Source organism: Dendropsophus ebraccatus, chromosome 15 (genome assembly GCF_027789765.1).
Source record: "Dendropsophus ebraccatus isolate aDenEbr1 chromosome 15, aDenEbr1.pat, whole genome shotgun sequence".
Classification (NCBI taxonomy): Eukaryota; Metazoa; Chordata; class Amphibia; order Anura; family Hylidae; genus Dendropsophus; species Dendropsophus ebraccatus.
In genome coordinates, this window is record NC_091468.1 from 28,877,276 (window position 1) to 28,903,757 (window position 26,482).

A 26,482-nucleotide genomic window follows, 5' to 3' on the forward strand; every position below is an offset into this window, starting at 1 on the left:
CTGCGCATTAGTGTGCGCCAAATCCGCTTGGAGCTGGGTAAGTGAGGCTACAATGGCGCCCTCCACCGCTTTTTGTATGTCTGGCAACAGTTTCAGAGCCACTTCGGCCGCCAATTTGTGGTAGTCCACATTCAGGGGGGTATCACCTGGGCTATGCGTGAGTCTGCAGCCTCTGAGACTCCCTGCTGGGTCCCGGCCAACTCCTCCTCACTGTCCCCGGTACCTGTTTGTATGGCACTGTGCGCCGCTGGCGCCATCTTGACTTGCTGTGGCGTGACAGGGGGGTCGGTTGTGTCTGCTGCTGGAAGCTTATGTGTGCTCCGGAGGACGTACCGATCCATACACTGCGACACTAGGGAGTCCCCTACGTCCCCCGAAACCAGCAACCGGGGTCAGGATCAGCTTGGCTCTATATCTTGGCGGTTTAGAGATGACGGGTATGCGGGAGCTCTCCACCCTGCTTCCTCACATAGCAGTGCCGGAACCGGAAGTCCCTGAGTGTTTCTTTTAGATATAAACTGCCTACAGAAGACTGAGCTGCAATCACAGACACTGGCTGACAGCTGAGAAGGCAGGAGGCGGGGCAGCATTAATTATTCATGAAGAGGAGGAAGGAGTGGTGAGGTGTGTCACAAACACATTTGGGGTCAGAGATTCAACTATATTTGAGTGTTTCTTTCAGACATAACCTGCCTACAGAGGACTTATCTGCAATCACAGACACTGGCTGACAGCTGAGTGAGCAGGAGGCCAGGAAGCATTGATTATTCATGAAGAAGAGGGGGAAGGAAGTAGTGGTGAAGAGTGCCAGAGTGTGACAATTCATTACAGAAGGATTGTGCATAATCCACTGCACAGACAAATTACCAAAAGGTACCATGCTCACTAGGGGACTGACAGCTACAGCACACTATCAGCACCTTAGGTAGGGCTCAGGAGCTGACGGATTCCCTTTAAGCATGTTTAAAGGGGTACTCCAGTTGGGCGGGGTACTTTTTTGCTGGTGCCCGGACGCTTCCAGGTGTCTGACGCAGGCCCGAGACGGGACGTCTCAGGTCCGCTCAGCCAGTCAGTGAAGGAGGCAGGATACGTTTCAAGTCCGCTCAGATCCCGCCTCTTATCGTCTCGGGCCCGCGTCACACACCAGGAAGTGGCCGGGAACCGGAGCGCCGCAATGCGGGACCCGCCGTTGGAACCGGGGAGGTGAGTGGACATAGTTTCCCTCAGCCACCTCCTCCCCGGGTCCCAGCAAAAAAGTGCCCCCCTGCTGGAGTACCCCTTTAATGCTTCAGATGCTTGATGTTATACATGGAAAAACAGACCCATGATGACGAATGTTAGGAAAAAAGCTCCAAAATCGCTATTGGTTTTGCACAGAAGTTTATTTACATTTTTATTGTGTACTTTTTCCATTTCAGAGACCATGGTATCAGTCTTGACAACAGGTTGACTGGCTTCTTTTAACAAATTGTTAAAAGGTGTTACCCCGGCTTAGTAAAACATGACTGCTTTCTTCCAGGAGCACCTCACCTGTCCTCATTTTGGGTGTGGTATTGCAGCTTAGTTCATTGAACTGAATGGAGCTCAAGATGAAAAAATCACAGGGCTTATCCTTGCAAATGAACATAAGAGACACAAAAAAAAAAAGAAAAAAGGGGCACCTCTAGTGTAGTGCAGGTTTGTGCAGTGAACACTACATCTACTGCCATGTTCCAGCCTAGGAGACTGACACCTGTCCTAGTGTAACAGTCCGCTTCATAAAGAACCATGATAAAAAAAATTTACCCAAAAGGACCTCGGCACTGGACATCGCAATGCAGCTTTAAAATACTCTGTTGTGTGAGCGACTAAGCTTCCTTATTTCCGTACACATACACTCCAGACAATGGGGGAGATTTATTAAAGGGGTGTAAAGTAGAGAACTGGCTCAGTTGGCCCAGCAACCAATCAGACTTCCTTTTCATTCATTACAGATTCCTTGGAAAATAATGGTGGAATCTGATTGGTTGCAAGGGGCAACTGAGCCAATTCTTCTTTACACCAGTTTGATAAAATTACCCCCACTACGTTTCGGCGACGTACCACTAATTTCCTCAAATCTGAGACCTGAGGAAGGTGACAGAATGTCGCCAAAACTCATTGTATTAGAGTGTTTGTACACGGAAATAAAGAAGTTTAGTTGCTTCTTTTTTTTTTAAACATAGGTTCACATGTCTGCATGCATTTCCTGACTTCAGACAACAGTAACATGACCACAAGTCCTGGTCTCGGCATCGGTTCTGATGACCCAAACGATCGGTGGTTGGGCGAATATGTCTGGAGTAATTGAATGTTCTTTTTTTTTTTTTACTTTGAAATTGCACACAAGAATCAATAACAAATTAAATGCAGATGCATGGGGTATTACTACTGGTTGTAGGCAGGCTGTGACTTTTAACATCTTTTGCATGCTCTACAGTAGCTGTTCTAAAAACTTGCCAGACATTTCAGAAACTAAAATGCAAAGCATGAAATGTGCATGAGATGTGGGGCAGAATCCGTTTTGAAGATTTTTTTTTTTTTTTGTGTATCTCTGCCAGGCATTTGCATATTTTTTTTCACCTCATGTTAATTTCTGGAATTTTGAAATTTCAGAGACTGTAATGTGCTATGAGAAATACCAATTTCACATTTTAGCTAAGAAAAAAAAAGATTAAATCTTACATAACCTCCCTGTATTTAGTAACCAAAGAAATATTTTCTTTAGTACATTATTAAAGGACAAGTGCCATGAAAAACTTTTTTCCAGTAATTGAAGCACATTACAAAGTTATATAACTGTGTAATGTGCTTCAATCACCTATCTGCCTCCCTTCCCTGACTCACACAGACCTGATTACTGTCGTCACCGTCACCAGGCAGCTCCTTCTTGTGAGGATGAGTCATCAGCAGGAGGGCTGCTCTAGGTCCTGTTACACCAGCCTCCCCCTCCCCTCCTTGTCAGGTGACTCTGCTTGCTCAGCTTATCTTCTCTAGTGACATGACTCCTTCACTGAGTCCACGGCAGCAGGAGAGGGTATGAGGGGAGGGGGGAGCTGCCTAAGTGCCGAGTCAGTGGGAGGAAAGATAAGCAAGTGAGATGTGACAAGTGATGGCTTGCAGTTGTTCAGCCAATGGGAGCTGAGCAAGCCTGTCACCTGGGGAGGGGGGAGGCTAGTGTAACAGGAGAAGGAGCTGAGAGAAGAGCTTGGTGACGGTGACGACAGTAATCAGGTCTGTGTGAGTCAGGACACTTCCTGGTGGGGGGTGGAGGGGGGAAAAGACAGGGAAGGGAGGCAGATAGGTGATTGAAGCACATTACAGAGTTATATAACTTTGTAATGTGCTTCAATTACTGGGAAAAAGGTTTTCATGGCACTTGTCCTTTAACTTATAAAGATCCTGTGTACAGAGGAAGGAGGCGGCTGTTGGGAGGTGAGAAAAATGTCACTTTCCCCAAATAAATAAAATAAACTTTAATGAATTGAAACGTCCTTACTTTTTTTATAAGAGACTTTAAACAAGATCTGTTAGAACAAGAAGCTAAGCCTAGACTCCCTGAGCTGTGTTTGTTGCTTCATGTAGTCCTATATTTAGTTTTCAAAATAATAGGCCTTGTCCATATGTCTTTAAAGGGCATGGGTCATCATGCTTGGTTACCTGCTTGGACAAGGGAAGGAATGGAAAGTTGCTTTTTGGCTGCAGTCACAGTTTTCCAGCCAAAGTGAGAAAGGGATCCACCAGGAAACATAATGGCGAGCCTTTCTTTTACATTTCTCATTCTCTATCGAATATAGGGCTATAAGGAAGAAAATAGGTGCACCATGGGTGAATCAGATACAAATGATGAGAGTAGTAGTGGTGGTGAGGATTGCACTCACCAAGCACAACAACTACAGTAGCATATGGATGTAGAGAGCTTGGTGCAAGTCACTCCAGAGAACGTCCAGGTTTAGGAAACCAGCCAGCTGCTGGGTGCCAAAAGACTGCAAGGAAGGTGCCATGGTGGTGGAATTAACCAATAGCAGATGGAGACTTCAGGCAAACCAAGGATTCAGTATAGAGGCAAATGAATAGTAAAGTTCTTTATTCATAGGAAATGCGTTTTGAGGTTCATCATGATCACATGATTGGCTGGATGAAACAAACGATAAAAAAAAAAAGTAAAATGTGTTAAACGCTAGTCAGTCCGGCCAGTTGAAAACTAGCTTTTTACACTTTTACTATTTTTTGGGGGGTTTGTTTCATCCAGCCGATCATGTAACCTGTTTATGTAAACATCAGGACTTTAATCAGTCATTAATTTTACATATGATTGTATCTGCTATGTTTTTATATGCTGTAGCAAATCTTGACACTGCCCGCATATTTCACATATGCCAGTATTCATTTTATAACCAATATTAGATGGTTTTATCTTGCTGAGGGGGTGTGTACCCATCTGCCCCTTTTGGTGAGGTTTTCTGTTTTAAATGTCACTACAACCGAACCAAATTTATGCACTTGGCTTGAAAAAGAGGTCTACAAACCTTAAAACACGTTGCCTATGAAGAAAAAGAATTTTACTATTCATTGGCCTCTATACTGAATCCTTGGTGCGCCTGAAGTCTCCATCTGGTCGTGGACAATTCCACCCCCTTGGCACCTTCCTTGCAGTCCATTCTCTACTGAAACCATTCTAGTTTTGGCTCAAGAACTGGTGTAGCATAAGAAGCATAAGAAAGGCTAGTGACAATGGTCAATTAAGATTGATTAGATTAGGCTGGGTTCACACTCATTTGGGGGAGGGGCTGTCAGGGGTTATCAAGAGGAGTTATAGTACAGGTAGCCTATACACCTCATCAGTATGGCCAAAGGTGTGCTGGGGTTTCTCAACTATCCACCTAAAGATGTCAGTTGAGATAGGGGTCGGCTTCATGGAAAGATAAGCCGCCGCCAGAACAGTCTGGCTCCGGCTTACTGCTTCCCATTGAGAACACTGCAACACTCGGCCGTGCTGAGCGTTCCTGTGTATGTGGAGGAAGGAATAGATAACTGATCGTTTGGCCGTCAGTTACTGAAGGTGTATGGCCACCTTAAGACTGTCTCATACAGGTCAAAACACTGCATGTGAACCAAGCCTAATGGGAGATCAAATGATCAAGCCCTTTAAGCGGCAAAAAACCCAAAACTTTCTACGATTTGATCAAAATGTTTACCAAAAACATGACAATCTTAACTTCTCTTTACTTACACTTAACAGATGACTATTTTAACATATATATTTAAGTTCGGAAATGTTATTGTTTGCTTTGGGAAAATATATAATTTTTGTATGCAAAATTCTGGAAACAGTTTAGGGTCTTTAAAAGGAATTTTTAAGCACATTTTCCAAATTAAAGAAAAAAAAACACAACTAATGATCCTGATGTCCTTGTGCTGTCCCAATTACCATAAGCAGATTACAAGCCATAAACTGCACACTTAAAACATTATTTGTCTGCCCTGTGTACACACCAACTAATTCACTGGAAGAGCCATCAGAAAGAGCATTGCAATATGTGTTTCTAATATCCCATAAACGAACAGAGTTGTCCATTGAAGCAGAGGCTATTAAAGAACTATCCGGGCTAAAGGCAAGACTGGTGACATTGTCGGTGTGCCCTCTCAGTTCCTTGTAAAGTGTACCTGATGCCAGATCCCATAGTTTAAGTCGATGGTCCTCCCCAGCCGAAGCCAAGTACCTTCCATTAGGGGAAAATGCAAGAGCAAGTACAGGCCCTCGGTGGCCAGTAAAAAGTCTCACAGAGTTTCCCTGTTGACTGCTCCACAAACGAACAGTTTTATCTGTAGATCCTGTGGCAAGGTAGTTTGAATTAGGATGGAACTTTATACAGTCTACATCTGCCAAGTGTCCAGAATATATCCGGAGCGGAAATGTTCGGTCAAATGACCAGAGTCTGGCTGTGCGATCATGAGAGGCGCTGGCAAAAAACAAACTACAAGTGCTAACATCTAGATCCCATATTGGGTATGCATGACCTTCATAAATGACTGTGTTAGTAAAACTGTTCAAATCCCAGTAACGAATTGAAGCATCTTCAGAGCACGACAAAAGGCCTGCACTGTTCGATAGGAAACGTGTACTGTAAACTGGTCCACAGTGGCCTCTCAGTATCTTCATTTCAGTTCCTAGCTGGTCATCAAATTCATCCTGTTAATTAAAAAAATTAAAAAATGAATAGAAGCATACACAAGACAATACAATATGCAGATTTTCTACAAGGGTAAGGTGGGCATCATAATAAAGAATACTTACCCATCCTCCCACAGCGCAGCACATCCCAGCTGATGAATGCCTGCACCGACAGTCAATAACTGGCTGAGCAGGTACTTCCTGCTGGCAAGTGACGATACACAAAGCCGTGAGAAGCTGAAACCCGGAGGCTGTCATTGAGCTGGTAACGCAGGGACAGGTAAGTTGATTTTTATTATAATCCCCCCACCCCCTGCCGGCGCTAGATTTTTAGATTTGACAGATGGGAACACAGGAGACACCACAGAAGGACACTGGGGAAGCACGGGGAGGTAAACATAAGATATTTATGTTTTCTAATGGCAGATAACCCCTTTAATCCCCCCTGCAGGACCAGCTCATTTTTGGGTTTTAGGGACACAAAAGTAAGTTTTGAAACTTACGATCTGAATGATTGCTACATACCAAGTGTTCTCTTCTGGTGACTACCTTTATAAAATGTATTAAAACATTTATTAACCCCTTGCCTCCGCAGCCTGTTTTGGCCTTAATGACAAGGCTCATTTTTCAAAATCTGACCTGTCTCACTTTATGCGCTTATAGCTCAGTGATGCTTTAACGTATGCTAGCGATTCTGAGATTGTTTTTTCGTCACATATGACACTTTATATTAGTAGCAAAATTTGGTCACTACTTTGTGTATTTTTTGTGAAAAACATCAAAATATCATGAAAAATTAGAAAATTTTGCATTTTAATGAACTTCTGAAATTCTCTGCTTCTAAAAAAGGAAGTCATAGCACATAAATTGGTTACTAAATCACATTACCAATATGTCCTCTTTATTCTGGCATAATTTGGGAAACATATTTTACTTTTTTAGGGTGTTATGGGGTTTAGAAATTTATTAGCAAATTATCACATTTTGTGAAAATTTCTAAAACTGATTTTTGTTAGGGACCAGTTCTTTTTTTAAATGGATTTAGAAGGCTTGCATACTGGAGAGTGACCCCATTTTGGAAACTAGAAACCTTTAAAAATTAATCTAGGGGTATAATGAGCATTTTAACCCTACAGGGGCTGGAGGAAAGTATTCACAATTAGGCCGTAAAAAAAAAAAATCGAAAATTAAAATTTTCTAATAATATATACACGTTTAGATTAAAGTTTCTCATTTGTAACGCAGATTCTCCTGAATACAACGGTACCCCATATGTGGGCGTAAACCACTGTTTGGGCACACAGCCGGGCTCAGAAGGGAAGGAGCGTTAATTAGCTTTTATAATGCAGATTTTGCTGAAGAAGTTTCTGAGCGCCAGGTGCGTTTGCAGAGCCCCTGTAGTGTCCGCAGAATAGAATCCCCCCAAAAGTCACCCCATTTCCGAAAGTACACCCCTCAAAGAATTCATCTTTGGGTAGGATGAGCATTTTGACCCCACATGCATTAGAGGAAAGCATTCAAAATTAGACAGTAAAAATGAAAAACACATTTTTCTAATATGTTTGTTTAGTTTTAAATTTCTCAATTTCACAAGGAACATGAGAGAATCCACACCCCAAAATTTGTAACGCAGGTTCTCCTGAGTACAACGGTACCCCATATGTGGGCATAAACCACTGTATGGCCACACAGGAGGGCTCAGAAGGAAGGGAGCGCCAATTAGCATTTTCAGTTCAGATTTTGCTGAAGTAGTTTCTGAGCGCCAGGTGCGTTTGTAGTACCCCTGTAGTGTCCGCAGAAGAGAACCCCCCCAAACGTCACCCCATTTTGGAAAGTACACCCCTCAAAGAATTCATCTAGGGGTGTGGTGACCATTTTGACCCCACAGGTATTAGAGGAAAGTATTCAAAATAAGACAGTAAAATTGAAAAACTAGAATTTTTCCAATATGTTCGTTTAGTTTGAAATTTCTCAATTTCACTAGGAACAGGGGAAAAGTTGCATGTCAAAATCTGTAACGCAAGTTCTCCTGAGTAGAACAGTACCCTATATGTGGGCATAAACCACTGTATGGGCACACAGCCGGGCTCAGAAGGGAAGGAGCGCCAGTTAGCATTTTCAGTGCAGATTTTTTTCAAAGAAGTTTCTGAGCGCCAGGTGCGTTTGCAGCGCCCCTGTAGTGTCAGCAGAATAGAACCACCCCAAAAGTCACCCCATTTAGGAAAGTACACCCCTCAAAGAACTCATCTTGAGGTGCAGTGAGCGGCTTGACCCCACAGGTATTAGAGGAAAGCATTCAAAATAAGACAGTAAAAATAAAAAACTCGAATTTTTCCAATAATATGTTCGTTTAGTTTAAAATGTCTTAATTTCACGAGGAACAGGAGAAAAAAAACGTACCCCAAAATCTGTAACACAGCTTCTTCTGAGTAAAATGGTACCTAATACGTGGGCATAAACCACTGTATGGGCACACAGCGGGGCTCAGAAGGAAGGGAGCGCCTATTTGCTGGAGCAAAACCGCAGCTAGTAATAGTTATTAGAATAGCGCAGTTACTAAAATACAATAAAAAATGAGATTACAGGTAATGTGGGGTGGTCACGGGCAACCTGGTGTGGTTATGGGCAACCTGCGGTGGTTACAGACAATCTGGGGTGGTTACAGACAATCTGGGGTGGTAACGGATAAACTGAAGTGCTTATAGGTAATCTGGGATGGGTACCTGTAATTTGGGGTCGTTACAGGCAATCTGGCGTGGTTACGGGCAATCTGGAGAGGGTCACTGGCAATTTGGGGTGGTTAGAGGCAACGTGCGGTGGTCGGAGGCAACGTGCGGTGGTCAGAGGCAATCTGGGGGGAATTACGTGTGATTAGGGGCAACCTGCGGTGGTTACAGACAATCTGCGGTGGTTACGGGCAATATGGGGTGGTTACAGACAATCTGGGGTGGTAATGGATAAACTGAAGTGCTTACAGGTAATCTGGGATGGGTACCTGTAATTTGGGGTCGTTACTGGCAATCTGGTGTGGTTACGGGCAATCTGGAGAGGGTCATTGGCAATTTGCGGTGGTCGGAGGCAACGTGCGGTGGCCAGAGGCAATCTGGGGGGAATTACGTGTGATTAGGGGCAACCTGCGGTGGTTACGGGCAATATGGGGTGGTTACAGACAATCTGGGGTGGTTACGGATACACTGAAGTGCTTATAGGTAATCAGGGGTGGGTACATGTAATTTTAGGTGGTTACGGTAATCTGGAGGGGGTTAGGGGCAACGTGCGGTGGTTAGGGGCAACGTGCGGTGGTTAGGGGCAATCTGGCGTGATTACGGGCAACCTGGGGCGGATATGGGCAACCTGCAGTGGTTACGGGTAATCTGGGGGGGTTAGGGGTAATTTGGGAGTAAACTGCAATTATTACTATAATAAAAAGTGTGTTTTATTTTTTTTGTATGTTTTTCACTTTTTGTACTTTTACACATTCATTTTCACAGTATTACTATAATTACTGTGATATTTTCTATCACAGTAATCATAGTTCAGTGACAGAGACCAAATTGGTCTCTGTCACTTTAAATTTTCAGAGCTGGCTGGTTGTGGAGCGCATGCGCGTGACTGGGGGGGGGGGGGGCCACACACTGACACTTTTTATCCCGTCACCAATGATTTATGGTAACAGGGGATAAAAAGTGCTTCTTTGCACTGGGAACAGGCGATCAGCGGTATATAGTATATACCGCCGATCGCCTGCTCCGGGACCACACGGGGGGGGGGTCCCCGATCACTGCCCCATGCTCTCCGCTACCTCCGGTGGCGGAGAGCATGGGGCTTTGATCATTTATTCATTTCCATCCCTGCGAACAAACATCGTGATCTGGGGTCTGATTTATACATTTTCATCTCCCCCCCACCGTGGATTCACGGTGGGGGGAGATGAAAGCCATGGGCGGCGCCGGTAATGGCCGGGACCGGAGATCGCTGCTATAACGTTGATAGCGGCGATCTCCGGTACGGGAGACGGGGGCAGGGGGGCCGGGGGACATACTAACGGTGCTGGCGGGAGGAGGCAATGTTCTGCAGCCTCCTCCCACCGCCCGATCGGCGGCAAACATCACATCTCCCCCATAGACGCTGCGGTCGCATCGACCGCGGCGTTTATGGGGTTATCTGCCCGGGGGGAGCGCGGCTCCCCTCCAGGCAGTGGCAGCGGGAGGATGCTATGTGACATAGCCTCCTCCCGCTGCCCGATCTCACATAGGGACAGCGGGGGGAGGCAGGGAAAGCATGACGTTTGGGGAACGTCATGTTGCATTAACTACCTGCTTTACATGAGGTTCCCCAAACGTCATTTTGCGGCAAGGGGTTAAACACATTACTGCAGCTGACCTTTCCATCTAAAGGCTACGTGTAATAGTGATGCATGGCCGGCGATTGCCCAAACACCTGATACCTTACCTCTCCCTGTTCCCAGGCTTCTCTCCTGTGCTCCACAGCTTCCCTGTCCTGGTGGAAGCAGTGGCGGTCCTGACCTGTGATTGACTGAGACGCTGCTGCTGCCGCCGGGACCGGGACACTGCAGAGCACATCTAATAGGTCCAGTAAACGAGTGCTGATCTAGCAGATCAGCGGTCGTTTACTAAAATAATCAGCCTACGGCCCGTGTAATAGGACCCTATCCGCTATAGGCGGACGTACCATTAGAAAGAAATTATTATAACTCACAACAATACAAAGATGCACCTGCCGCATCTTTTACATAGTTCACTTAACAATATGAATTCCTAGAAAAATCATAAAGCAAGTGACTAATGATTTTAGATTAAATATATAACAGTCTGAAAAAGTAAAAAAAATAAAAATAAAGAAATGTTAGTTTTCAGTAGCGTTGAGTGGACCTGTCAAAATGTTCAGGTTCGGCAACGTTATCTGAACCCAAGCATTCGGCACAGCTGCAGAAGATTGATGCCACCCTAGGGAGACCTGGAAAACATGGCTACAGCCATAGGCTATAGACATATTTTCCTGGTAGCCCTAGTGAAACATCAAACTTCTGCAGCTGCGGCGGTTTAAACACCGAACATTTGGTTTCAGCTAATATTACTGAACCGAAACATTTTGACAGATATACTAAACACCAGTTTTCAGCTATTGCCTGGGGGCGGCAAAATGGTCATATTATTCTCAGGAGATACGCAGGCGTCTCTAAGAGCCTTCCTGAACACCTGGGTTCTAGAAAGTGCTCATCATAAACAACTCAATTTCTATGTTATTCCCAACACAAGTTACCTGTAGGGTCATAATAACCAGTACACAGGAGGGTAGGCTTCAGTAGCACCCTACAGGAAGACACATGCAATTTGCTATGACCAGGGACTGCACAGGCAAGACACTGGTAAATGGGATGGGCCACTGTAAGCATATTTCTTTTATGTAGTATGACTATAGACTTGGACTATAGACTATAGAATTAGCCAAAAAATAATATTTTTAAATTAAAGAACATATGCAAAGTTGTAAAAGTACAAACATGGAAACATACCTCCTCTAGTATATCACTTGCTAGTCGTATGCGTGAAACATCAACTCGATTCGGCTCCGTTTTAAGTTTTTTTGCCCGCAGGCTCCACAATTTTACAGAGGAGTTATCAAATCCAGCAACAAGGAGCTTGCCATTAGGTGAAATTTCAGCCGTGTTTAACAAATTTTCAGTGTTGTAAAATGCATAAAAACACACTGTTGTAAGTGAAGGCGGACCGTCTTTAACTCTTTTTATACAGTCCTGCAGCTGCTCAAGGGCGGCTTCATTTTGGAGAATTGGAGTTGGTGCATCCTGCGGCTCAAGATTACTATTGCCTCCTCTTGAAGAATAACTATTACTTGCATATAGCTGGTACTCTGTTCTCTTCACCGGCTGAACATCTAAATGGACGTGTAACGTCAGAGCCTTAAGAAGGGCAATGTTGTTATCACTTTGAAGGTAGCGTAGAAGATAGTTATAGCTGTCTTCCTGAAGGCGAACAACATATTTGTTATCTAGGAATGCTTGCAACTTAAAGTTGGAGTGTATATCTTGCATGGTCATTGTTGTCTGAAGCTGTTCAATTATGTCTCTTTGTGCTGGATTCTGAAGAAACATTCCATGAAATCGACTATAGAAGCTATCCACCATACTTTTTAGGCAATTCTGTACCATGTCAAGATGGAGATAAACAAATAAAGGGTAGAGTACAGCAGTCACATCTTTGCTTTCAGGAGAATCTTCTTCTGTATAAGAAAGAATATGAATAATAATACTATTAATAAGGCAAATGAACTTAATTTTTATAAGTGGAAATGTAACTTGTGCTACTAAATGTAAATTTTCATGTAAGTAGTAAGATATGTTAAACATGGAAACACACTCTTCTCAGTTTGACGCCATCGAGTGCCCCGCTCATCACTGCTTCCAATACTAGCAACATCAGCCGGTCACTGACAAAGGTCGGAATCTGCTGTAGCCAGTTATTGGGTGAGTGGGTAATACCTGCTGAGATGGCTCATGTCAGAAGCAGGACAGATGATATCAGACCAGGAGAAGATTGTGAGCCGTACCATACATTGCTAGCTGACAACTGTTTTAAAAAAAAAAAACTTTATGTTATGAGATATCTGACATTAATGTCAGTGGATGCGCTCCCTGCTGTTAGATCCCTGGATTTCATGGCAACCTATTAAAATTCCAACATTGCATAACACTGCACCAGAGGGAGCCACCTCAAAAAACTAAAAAGTTAGTATATAAACTGCGACATTATTCCCTTTATACATCTAATAAAACTAAAATGAGAAAACATGAGACAGTCTCTATAAATCACTAACCTGAAAGAAAATTCTTAAGTCGCGCAAACTGGAGTTCGTATTGTTGTGGGTCTACTTGGCATGGGGCGGAAGATACAATATTTGAACAGCTAGACTCTGCTTGTACTAAGAGGAAAAAAAAAAAAAGGAGAAAAAAAAAATAATTTTCAACACTGTAGAAGATTGAAGAAGCACTCCAGAATTATTTGACATATAATGCTAACCCACCACCAATATTCCTGCAGCATAATTTGTATTACTCAAATTTTATTACTGCAGTTGGGACATAAGCTTCAGGCAGACTTTAGTAGCAGGGCGCCAATCTCACTGATCAATTCTATCCAATAGCCAAGAACAGAAAAAGCAAACCGATTGCTTATAAAAGGTATCCCCCTCCCCATAAAAATAAAAAATTAAAAATGTTACAAAGCCCTACGCCAATAAAAGTTTAAATCACCGCCCTTTACCAATTTTTCAAATATAAATATAAAATCAAACTACCTCATAGAGGTAAAAAAAAGAGTTATAGGAGTTACAATAGGGCAATTTTGAGCATATACAGTGGTGCCTTGGATTATGAGCATAATTCGTTCCGGGGCCGTGCTTGTAATCCAAATCACTCTTAAACCAAAGCAAATTTTCCCATTAGAAATCACTGATATGCAGACAATTGGTTCCACACCCCAAAAATAATGATTTATTATTCTGAACAACATGTAAAACAGATGAAACAAACATTCAGAAGCAGCAGAATATGTGATATTATAAGTTACTGTACAGTAATGGAGAGGATGGAAAACACAAGGGCTGACAGACTACAAGGAGTATGAAGGAATGAGCAGGGCAAATATGGGCACAGTATATAGCAGTACTCTCTGTCTGAGGAGAGAGGGGTTACAGCTATGAAGAGATTACCCCCCACAGTCCTGTCCCCTGATGTAAGCCCCAGCCTGAAGGGGATCTGCCATAATTTGAAAAGTAAGGGGGAGACTTCCTGGGTACAAGCCCAGAGTACAGGGCTTTAGACCCAGCTATGCAGACCATGCCCCTCCCCCACTTGCGCTCCTACCCAGTACAGGGAGCTCTTAAACCAAAGCAATGCCCTTACACCAAGTCACAATTCTGAAAAACTGTGAGCTCTTAAACCAAGTTACTCTTAAACCAAGGTACCACTTTATTTGTAAAACAAGTCAGTTTTACTATGAAGTGCATTATGTAAAAACATTTTTTTTCTTTACACATAATCAGGAGTTAACCCTTTGCCTCAGCATTATGGGCCTTAATTCTTTCTTTTTTTTATGGTGACCTCCCAAGCTGTGAAATGTAAAAGAGGCATGTTCTTGAAAACATTAAAGTTTTTAAAAGGGGTTGCCTGGACTAAAATTAATACAAAATAAATAAACATTACTCACCTATTACTGCCACTCCAACAATGCCAATACATCAGTGATCCACACCAATCCTGCAGTGGTTATGTGAATGTTGTGCCTGACATCTTTGCTGCAGGAATATTCATGATCACTAGTGTGGCAGGAAATTAACCCCTTCAAGACAGAGCCCATTGAAGCACGGATGTCCAGGTCAAATTAATGCAATGTTCCTCCCCACAAAAAGCCATAGCGCTTTTATTTTTCCACCTACAGGGCCGGTTGGGGTGTCATTTTTTGCGCCATGATCTCTTGTATTTATTAATATCATATTGATGTAACAGAAAAATTTAGATCGCTTTTACTAAAAAAAATTTCTGATATATAATTTAATAAAAATCAACAATCCTGGTGTGTTTTCTTTTTATTTTTCGTTTACGCCATTCACCGTGCGGAAACAATGTTATGTTATAATAGATCGGACAAATTCTGCAAGCTATGATATATAATATATTTTTATAATGGGCAATGAAGTGTTTAAAACTTTTAAAAACTTTTTTTTTTTCATTACACTTTTTTTTAACACTTTTTTTCACTGTACAACATGCAATCAATAGATTGCATGTACTGATATATGCTATGCCATAGCATAGCATAGCATAGATCAGTGTCATCGGCGATCTATGCATAGAGCCTGCCTGAGAGCAGACTCTACACATGGATCGCCGATCTGACGGGACGGAGGTAAGAGGCTGCACGGGGTATGTGCAGTAGGAATGTATATACACAGATTACTGACGGGAAGGGGTTAAAGAGGTTGTTCAGAAAAAGAAAAAAAAAAATCTCCCTGGCTGGTAGTTTCTGACATTATTGTCTATTTAAAACATTTGAAGGTTAAAAGAAATGGGAGGACAGGAGATCTGTGAGCAAAATTGATTTTAAGTTTTTGTTTTCTTGTTTAGAAGATGGGGAAGTCTCTCAGAGTTTTCGGCCACGGATTTGGGGGTAAAATTATGTATGAAGAAGACAAATGCCACATGACAAAATGGCAGCAAAGATTACCTTTACTATAGTGAATGTTTGCAAAGCTCCATAGAACAGTACCCTAAAGAGCAAAATGAGGCAGCACGCGGAGTGTATATGGCTGGGAGTTGCAGTGCGTTTGTGTGCAGCTCCTTTGAGTTTTGTGGATTTAATGCTATAAAACAAGCATACTACTCAATACTAGTACTACTACTTCACTTCCATTAACCAATTGTAGATGAGAAAAAAATAAAAGAAGTAACACATGACAGGAGGATCTGACTACACACAGGACTGCCATGTGTAACCAAATGTACTTGCGCTCTACACTTTAAAAGGAAACCAACATCACAGACATGCATGTATGTATGTATCAAGCATGAATCTCATGCTTGATAAAGGTCTGTGACCCAATATACAGACCGAAACGTGTTGCAGCAATAAAAAGAATACTGAGTCACACCGCCATGCGATGGTTTGTTTGTGACTGTGACCACATCCTGGAGGTTTACCTGCGCTGACTCTCCTCTGGGGTTTCTCGTGGTTCATGTGACCCTTCTGGGACATTCTCCTGCATGTAACCATGTTGCCAGTTCCCCATTGCCGATAACGAGTAGTGTGTACCTTTATTCCCGGGCTGTCAGTGTTACAGAGGATGTGTCAGTGACACTGTCTGCGTCCGTCATGTACAGCCTCAACCCGCCCCGCTCTTTATCCAATGCTGCAGCTTCAGGAGGAAGGGTGGCACCCTGAAGCTACAGCATCTGATGGAGAGCAGCTGGGCAGGGGCTCTGTGGGGCGAGCACAGACAGATTTACGGACACACCTCTGCAACACTGTCAGCCAAGGAAAAAAAAGTTTGTTTTTTTTTATAAAGATGCTGGATCTCCGGACACTGGAACAATGCGGATGGCGAGTACCAGCCTGTATGTCCTGCATGTACAGTATATCCTGTATGCATATCTGTGCTGGCAGGATATCTTACAAGTAAGAAAAGGGGTAATAAGGTTTAGTAATGTATAAAGCCTTTTAAAATAAAGTTGTTGTTTTTTTTTACCAAAGAAAATTAAAAAATGCTGGGGTATGGGTGCCAAAACTCCCATAATCTCTCAGAGAAACATGGAGAAATGCTCAGCTGATCATTAGTTCTCACTGCAGGAAAGAGATTTCTGGAGTACAGTAAATTCCAGAATGCATAATACGAAAGCAAACTAAGCAGACACCTCTCAAGCTGCACCTACCGGATAGATTAGTTGCCATTTCCTCTGCGGTCTGACAAAGTCGAAGCCCTTGCTTTATGGATCCATCAACATCTGTGTAGTGACGGCGCTTGAGATAGCAGGTCACAGCCAACTGGATCTGCTCTGTGCGTACTCTCTTCATGGTCTATGGAGGGATTTACAAAAAAGAAATAAAATGATACATATTTGTTATGAAACCACCAATACAAGCAACATTTCACCATTTCTATTTTATAGGAGGGTTCCAGTCTAGCATTTTAATGCCATTTTTTGTGCATATAAATAAATGTTTTACAATTTTCCAATAGACACTCCTTATCAATATTGAATATGCAAAAGAAGAGCCCGTGGAGCCTCATCAAAGAGTCTCGAAACACAGGACTAGCCAGACATCCCGCCGGGAAGGACCCAGCCAAGGGGTGGCTCCTGTAAGGAAACCACCAAAACCACCATATTAAGTGGCCCAATATGTCAATGTAATGACAAGGGGAAAACCAAGGCCAGGTAACCATCCACAGACAGCTGTTTCAGGGTGTTGCCCCTCATCAGTGTGGAGCAGGATTCTGGCTAGGTGGGAGCAATGCCTAGTAGAGCTATAAGAGAAACAGATCGCTGAACGACAACACCGCCGGCTTCTAGTGAAAGCGCTCAATGCAGTAAAGTCCTAGGTGCATTGCCCCCTGGGAGACATGAATATGCAAAAGAAGAGCCCGTGGAGCCTGAAAGAGTCTCGAAACACAGGACTAGCCAGATATCCCTCCGGGAAGGACCCAGCCAAGGGGCAGCTCCTGTGAGGAAACCACCATATTAAGTGGCCCTATAAGTCAATGTAATGTAATGTCGTTTGGCTGGTATCCCTGAGATCAGCGATCTGTTTCTCTTATGGCTCTACTAGGCATTGCTCCCACCTAGCCAGAATCCTGCTCCACACTGATGAGGGGCAACACCCGGAAACAGCTGTATGTGGATGGTTACCTGGCCTTGGTTTTTCCCTTGTCATTACTTTGACTTTTAGAGCCACTTAATATGGTGGTTTTGGTGGTTTCCTCACAGGAGCCACCCCTTGGCTGGGTCCTACTTGGAGGGATATCTGGCTAGTCCTGTGTTTTGAGACTCTTTGATGAGGCTCCACATGCTCTTCTTTTGCATATTCATGTTTCCCAGGGGGCAATGCACCTAGGACTTCACTGCATTGAGCGCTTTCACTAGCAGCCGGTGGTGTTGTCGTTTGGCTGGTCTCCCTGAGATCAACGATCTGTTTCCTTATCAATATTGCAGCACCAAGTAAAAGGCATGGAATTATGGAAATCACAGGATCAAGACGTGTTGGCGATATTCAAGTGTTGGAAAAAACTGAAATACTACTGAATAAACCAAGATGTTTAGAGTATCAGGTCAGAGCACTAAAATCTGTATGAAGTGCATTCGTAGTGCATCCACAATCCATATTTTTTTGCAGATGGGAAGAAAAATAATAAAAACAAAAGTAAATACTAATGGGTTGCATTGAAGTCGATGCAAACAACGGCCGTTGTTCACACAATGTATTGAACAACGGCCATCTAAACAATAAGCATGTGAACCATTTCCAGCTGTTGTGCATTGATTTCAATGTGATTCCCATGGCAAACAACAGCCATTGTTTGGCACTCAATATAACGGCCGGCGCTTTGAGTGCCAAACAACAGCTCTTGTTTGCGTGTTGTGTGAACATAGCCATAATGTATTCTCCAAGCACCCTCAAAGCTGTTCTGCAGCACTAAGGTCACCAGAAGAATACATTCATGTGCATGCGCTGCCCTGTGACCATACAACGCTTGCACAAGAATCTGCAACAAGGGTGAAGAAAATAGGCTGGCTATTGCCAATAATGTATAGTGGATGTGAGCAAGCAGCACAAAGATGGGGCATGAGCAGGCTAAACCTGGGAGGAAAACCCCTAGACACCGGAGACCAATTAGCAAATTAGGAAAAGACCAGATATCTCGGCACAGAGACAGACTTTCAAGGGTTCATTCACATGTACAGGGTTTTCTGCAGGGATGCTGAAGATTTTATACAGTGTAAATAAATAATTGAAAACAGCATAAAATCCACAGCTAAAGGGGGTCTCTATCCATTTGTTTAGTATCTGGTCGAGGCTGTAGCGAACATAATCAGGTACAGTGGTACCTCTGTTCTTGAAGATAATCAGTTCTAGAAGGCTGTTCTAGAACTAAGCTGTGTGTTCCCATAGGGATCAATGTAAATTTCTTTAAAGGGAATGTCAGTACCCAGGTCCTACCTAAGGTGCTGACCGTGTGCTGTAGCTGGCAGTCCCTTTGTGAGCATGGTACCTTTTGGTAAGATCTATATTTAATTTCCATAAGGGGATTTGAACCAAAGAATGAACTGCTGGCAAGTCTCTAGACAAGTGAGTTACGCCTAGACCACAGCTCCAACACATTTGGGCTCAGAGATTCAACTAGATCTGAGTGTTTCTTTCAGACAAACTGTCTACAGAGGACTGATCTGCAATCACTGACACTGGCTGTCAACTGAGCGAGCAGGAGGCCAGGCAGCATTGATTATTCATGAAGAGGAGGAAGCAGTGGTGAGGAGTGCCAGAGTGTGACACTTTATTACAGTAGGATTGTGCATAATCCACTGTACTGACAAACTACCAAAAAGTACCATGCTTACTAGGGGACTGCAAGCTACAGCCCTGCTATCAGCACCATAGGTAGGGCCCGGGAGCTGACAGATTCCCTTGAATTGGTTTTTACACTCCTTGGGTCAGGTGCAGAGCACCCAGTCCACAGACTGTAAAGGCTATCAATAAGTACCGATGCATCTTGCACCCCTACTTACTTTAATGATGGTAATCCCTGCTCTAGACAGGTGCCGGAAACACCCGTTAAGAGAGGCAATTCCCTCCTGAACCGGCTACCGGACGGTTTAAATTTCGTGCAGGATTAGTGACTGGCAGCCAGTCCAGGAGCCTGGAGAGGGGTGCCAGGAGCTGGGGGTGATCCCCGCAGCTTAGGGAGTTGGCAAGAGGAGGTGGTAAACGGCGGCTGTGGTGCAGAGGGCCTCCGGCGTTTGAGCACGGGCACCAGCAGCCTAGAGAAGGGTGCCGGGAGCTGCTGCAGGCCAGTGGAGGAGTCAGATCTGCTGGAGGAAGAGGGAGCCAGCGGCTAAGTGATGGTGCGGGGAGCCAGCAGCACAGGGGATCCCATCATTATGACGGGAATCCCCTCTCTGTATTCCCTGCAGCAGAGAGAAGGGCAGGAGCAGGCGGCTGTTTAAACTTGCCGCGCACTCCTGCTTCTATCAGCTGCTTGGAACACCCTGTAAAGAAGTGGCAATCCCCGCTCCTGTAACTTTGGTGTTCCCAAATACCTCAAAAACTGTCCCCTGATTCAGACTGGACAATGTTCAAGAACACAGCAAAACCTCAGGGGAAATTTTGTACATATACTAATTTGTTCAAGCCCCGAGGTATCACTGTATACCTGAAGCCGTATTACACAGCCCGATAGTCCGTGGGAAGTGAGCACTGACCTGTCAGCTCAGCGATTGCTACCCTCTCATTACTCGCTCGCTGTCTGTGTTATTACATACACAGGCAGCAAGTGGGAAGGAGCGGGAGGAGCAGCCTGAACGTTCCTTAGATTGTCCGGGCTGCCCATTGAAGTCAGCAGCGGTCTGCTGCCACCGCTCCTATTGCACAAGGCAACGCGCTGAAGACAGCCGCTGACAAAATCGCAATCTTTCAGCATGTTTAAAGACCACGATCAGCTGACATTGTGCATGTCGGCTGATCGTTGCCTTTCAACACGCGCCACTACACTGAACAATTTTCGGCCTGAAAGGTCACTAATAGGCCAAGTAATGCAAAGAATTGTTCAGTGTAATAGGGCCTTTACCCCTCTCCCCTTCTAGTCTCCCCACCCCCCCAGGGGCTCAGATTTTAAGGAAACATTCACATGACATCCACTATTCTCTATACTATCCTCACACATGAAATACTATATGCTCTATACTAGACCCTCACACACAATATACTATACTCTCTATACTATCCTCTCACACTATATATATTCTCTACACTATCCTCTCACACTATATATATTCTCTATACTATCCTCTCACACTATATTATATATTCTCTATACTATCCTCTCACACTATATATATTCTCTATACTATCCTCTCACACTTGAAATACTATATTGTCTATACCTGGGATGGGAAACCTCAGGCTCTCCAGGTGTTGCAAAACTACAATTCCCATCATGACTGGACAGCCAAAGCTAAAACTTTGGCTGTCCAGTCATGATGGGAATTGTAGTTTTGCAACACCTGGAGAGCAGAAGTTTCTCCATCCCTGGTCTATTCTGTCCATCACACATGACATCCACTATTCTCTATTCCAGGGGTCCTCAACTGGCAGACCACGGTCCGAATCAGGACCGCGGAGGACAGCTGTCCGGACCTCTGGCCAGACTTCCCAACCGCCTGGATCCGCCCGGGACAGCCCCCATGTGTCCCGCTCCCCCACCCGCCCTATAGGCCTACGGTCCTTAGATTTCAGTACGCCTGTGGAGCTGGGGGCAGTGCCGGCCTGGCCGCCGGCTGATAAGCGCTCTCTGGGGACGTCCCGGAGATTCCCCAGCAGAGCACGCACCAGTGACCTCAGTGTACGCCGCCATCCTGTACTTCCGGTAGAGCAGGTAGGCGGCATACACTGAGGTCACTGGTGCGCGCTCTGCTGGGGAATCCCCGGGACGTTCCCAGAGAGCGGGTATCAGCCGGGGGCCAGGCCGACAGGGGAAGAGAAGACGACAGGCGCAGCAGGGGAGCGAGGTGCTAGGTGAGTTGTGTTTTTTCTTTTGTCTAGACATGTACAGGGGGGCTCTCACACACTATATTTTGTATACTATCCTCTCACACACTATATTCTCCCCTCTCACACACTATATTCTCTATATACTATCCTCTCACACACTACATTTTGTATACTATCCTCTCACACACTATATTCTCTATATACTATCCTCTCACACACTATATTCTCTATATACTATCCTCTCACACACTATATTCTCTATATACTATCCTCTCACACACTATATTCTCTATATACTATCCTCTCACACACTATAATCTCTATATACTATCCCCTCTCACACACTATATTCTCTATATACTATCCTCTCACACACACTATATTCTGTATATACTATCCTCTCACACACTATATTCTCTATATACTATCCTCTCTCACACACTATATTCTCTATATACTATCCTCTCTCACACACTATATTCTCTATATACTATCCTCTCTCTCACACACTATATTCTCTATATACTATCCTCTCTCTCACACACTATATTCTCTATATACTATCCTCTCTCTCACACACTATATTCTCTATATACTATCCTCTCTCTCACACACTATATTCTATATATACTATCCTCTCTCTCACACACTATATTCTCTATATACTATCCTCTCTCTCACACACTATATTCTCTATATACTATCCTCTCTCTCACACTATATTCTCTATATACTATCCCCTCTCACACACTATATTCTCTATATACTATCCCCTCTCACACACTATATTCTCTATATACTATCCTCACACACACTATATTCTCTATATACTATCCCCTCACACACTATATTCTCTATATACTATCCCCTCTCACACACTATATCCTCTATATACTATCCTCTCTCACACACTATATTCTCTATATACTACCCTCTTTAACACGCTATATTCTCTATATACTATCCTCTCACACACACTATATTCTCTATATACTATCCTCTCACACACACTATATTCTCTATATACTATCCCCTCTCACACACTATATTCTCTATATACTATCCCCTCTCACACACTATATTCTCTATATACTATCCCCTCTCACACACTATATTCTCTATATACTATCCCCTCTCACACACTATATTCTCTATATACTATCCTCTCTCTCACACACTATATTCTCTATATACTATCCTCTCACACACACTATATTCTCTATATACTATCCTCTCACACACACTATATTCTCTATATACTATCCTCTCACACACACTATATTCTCTATATACTATCCTCTCACACACACTATATTCTCTATATACTATCCTCTCACACACACTATATTCTCTATATACTATCCTCTCACACACACTATATTCTCTATATACTATCCTCTCACACACACTATATTCTCTATATACTATCCTCTCACACACACTATATTCTCTATATACTATCCTCTCACACACACTATATTCTCTATATACTATCCTCTCACACACACACTATATTCTCTATATACTATCCTCTCACACACACACACTATATTCTCTATATACTATCCTCTCACACACACACTATATTCTCTATATACTATCCTCTCACACACACTATATTCTCTATATACTATCCTCTCTCTCACACTATATTCTCTATATACTATCCTCTCACACACACACTATATTCTCTATATACTATCCTCTCACACACTATATTCTCTGTATACTATCCCCTCTCACACACTATATTCTCTATATACTATCCTCTCACACACACTATATTCTGTATATACTATCCTCTCACACACTATATTCTGTATATACTATCCTCTCTCTCACACACTATATTCTCTATATACTATGCTCTCACACACTATATTCTCTATATACTATCCTCTCACACACACACTATATTCTCTATATACTATCCTCTCACACACACTATATTCTCTATATACTATCCTCTCACACAGAATCTGTATATTCCCTATCCTCTCTCTATACTAGACCCTCACACACAAAATACTATACTCTCTATACTATCCTCTCACACTATATATATTCTCTACACTATCCTCTCACACTATATATATTCTCTATACTATCCTCTCACACTATATTATATATTCTCTATACTATCCTCTCACACTATATATATTCTCTATACTATCCTCTCACACTTGAAATACTATATTGTCTATACCTGGGATGGGAAACCTCAGGCTCTCCAGCTGAAAACTACAATTCCCATCATGCTTGGACAGCCAAAGCTAAAACTTTGGCTGTCCAGTCATGATGGGAATTGTAGTTTTGCAACACCTGGAGAGCAGAAGTTTCTCCATCCCTGGTCTATTCTGTCCATCACACATGACATCCACTATTCTCTATTCCAGGGGTCCTCAACTGGCAGACCACGGTCCGAATCAGGACCGCGGAGGACAGCTGTCCGGACCTCTGGCCAGACTTCCCAACCGCCTGGATCCGCCCGGGACAGCCCCCATGTGTCCCGCTCCCCCACCCGCCCTATAGGCCTACGGTCCTTAGATTTCAGTACGCCTGTGGAGCTGGGGGCAGTGCCGGCCTGGCCGCCGGCTGATAAGCGCTCTCTGGGGACGTCCCGGAGATTCCCCAGCAGAGCACGCACCAGTGACCTCAGTGTACGCCGCCATCCTGTACTTCCGGTAGAGCAGGTAGGCGGCATACACTGAGGTCACTGGTGCGCGCTCTGCTGGGGAATCCCCGGGACGTTCCCAGAGAGCGGGTATCAGCCGGGGGCCAGGCCGACAGGGGAAGAGAAGACGACAGGCGCAGCAGGGGAGCGAGGTGCTAGGTGAGTTGTGTTTTTTCTTTTGTCTAGACATGTACAGGGGGGCTCTCACACACTATATTTTGTATACTATCCTCTCACACACTATATTCTCCCCTCTCACACACTATATTCTCTATATACTATCCTCTCACACACTACATTTTGTATACTATCCTCTCACACACTATATTCTCTATATACTATCCTCTCACACACTATATTCTCTATATACTATCCTCTCACACACTATATTCTCTATATACTATCCTCTCACACACTATATTCTCTATATACTATCCTCTCACACACTATATTCTCTATATACTATCCTCTCACACACTATAATCTCTATATACTATCCCCTCTCACACACTATATTCTCTATATACTATCCTCTCACACACACTATATTCTCTATATACTATCCTCTCACACACTATATTCTCTATATACTATCCTCTCTCACACACTATATTCTCTATATACTATCCTCTCTCACACACTATATTCTCTATATACTATCCTCTCTCTCACACACTATATTCTCTATATACTATCCTCTCTCTCACACACTATATTCTCTATATACTATCCTCTCTCTCACACACTATATTCTCTATATACTATCCTCTCTCTCACACACTATATTCTATATATACTATCCTCTCTCTCACACACTATATTCTCTATATACTATCCTCTCTCTCACACTATATTCTCTATATACTATCCCCTCTCACACACTATATTCTCTATATACTATCCCCTCTCACACACTATATTCTCTATATACTATCCTCACACACACTATATTCTCTATATACTATCCCCTCACACACTATATTCTCTATATACTATCCCCTCTCACACACTATATCCTCTATATACTATCCTCTCTCACACACTATATTCTCTATATACTACCCTCTTTAACACGCTATATTCTCTATATACTATCCTCTCACACACGCTATATTCTCTATATACTATCCTCTCACACACACTATATTCTCTATATACTATCCTCTCTCTCACACACTATATTCTCTATATACTATCCTCTCTCTCACACACTATATTCTCTATATACTATCCTCTCTCTCACACACTATATTCTCTATATACTATCCTCTCTCTCACACACTATATTCTCTATATACTATCCTCTCTCTCACACACTATATTCTCTATATACTATCCTCTCTCTCACACACTATATTCTATATATACTATCCTCTCTCTCACACACTATATTCTATATATACTATCCTCTCTCTCACACACTATATTCTATATATACTATCCTCTCTCTCACACACTATATTCTCTATATACTATCCTCTCACACACTATATTCTCTATATACTATCCTCTCACACACTATATTCTGTATATACTATCCTCTCTCTCACACACTATATTCTCTATATACTATGCTCTCACACACTATATTCTCTATATACTATCCTCTCACACACACACTATATTCTCTATATACTATCCTCTCACACACACACTATATTCTCTATATACTATCCTCTCACACAGAATCTGTATATTCCCTATCATCTCCGGGATACAATGCACGCGGTGACCGTCCCATCTTCCTCAGGGCTCCGGTGTTACGGACACCGCCAGATCTTACCGCACACCGCCCGACCCCCCGCGCTTCCAGCTGGATGAGGCGATACTTTGGCGCCCGGAGGAAGTTCCACTTCGGGCTTCCGGCCTACACGTTAGGACGCGGCGAGCGGCTGCTCTGTGCGGAAATCCCTCCCGGCAGCCCGGTGGACCCCAGTGACAGCCATTGAGCGGCTTCAATGCTTTGACTGGGAATTTGTTACAATGTAAGGAAACAAAGTGCCAGAAGCAGTAAGTGGCTGCTGGGGAGACACAAGGCACACAGCGCCCCCTCGCGGTGCCAGGCTTCTTACTCTTCACAAAGCCGCCGCGATACATCGGGCGGTAGGCGGTGCCAGCTGCTACTAGTCACGTGACACAAGGCTGCTGTCACTCACTGCACCTGCGCCCATGTATGTCTGCGCTGTCAGTATAATCTACTACACAGTGTTGAAACCTCCAATTACTTATTGTGGAGCCGTCTGCACTCAGGTTGCTGTTTAGAATTGTCTTTCCCCATAGACAAAATCGCATACAAAACTCCTGGCAAAATATTGAGCA

General features: G+C 43.5%; 1 protein-coding gene across 2 annotated transcripts; it reads right to left on the minus strand.

The window, feature by feature from the left end:
* Nucleotides 1-1,377: 1,377 nt before the first annotated feature.
* On the minus strand, nucleotides 1,378-26,482 carry TAF5L (TATA-box binding protein associated factor 5 like). 2 transcript variants are annotated; one of them, XM_069954954.1, is made up of 5 exons: nucleotides 26,389-26,482; nucleotides 16,659-16,803; nucleotides 13,049-13,153; nucleotides 11,730-12,454; nucleotides 1,378-6,211 (listed from the first exon to the last, which is right to left on the minus strand). In XM_069954954.1, the coding sequence occupies exons 2-5, from the start codon at nucleotides 16,798-16,800 to the stop codon at nucleotides 5,414-5,416; spliced, it is 1,770 nt and encodes a 589-aa protein (XP_069811055.1). In that variant the 5' UTR covers nucleotides 16,801-16,803; nucleotides 26,389-26,482; the 3' UTR covers nucleotides 1,378-5,413. The 2 variants fall into 2 exon arrangements, with proteins under 2 accessions (XP_069811055.1, XP_069811054.1); XM_069954953.1 differs by lacking the exon at nucleotides 26,389-26,482 and adding an exon at nucleotides 25,947-26,245.

Coding starts and splice junctions, on each gene's coding strand:
- TAF5L (XM_069954954.1), bottom strand. CDS start 16,800: ATGAAGAGAGTACGCACAGAGCAGATCCAGTTGGCTGTGACCTGCTAT. Junction 12,455..13,048: donor ACTTAAGAATTTTCTTTCAG/GTTAGTGATTTA, acceptor TTTCTTATACAG/AAGAAGATTCTCCTGAAAGC. Junction 6,212..11,729: donor CAAGTGATATACTAGAGGAG/GTATGTTTCCAT, acceptor TTTAATTAACAG/GATGAATTTGATGACCAGCT.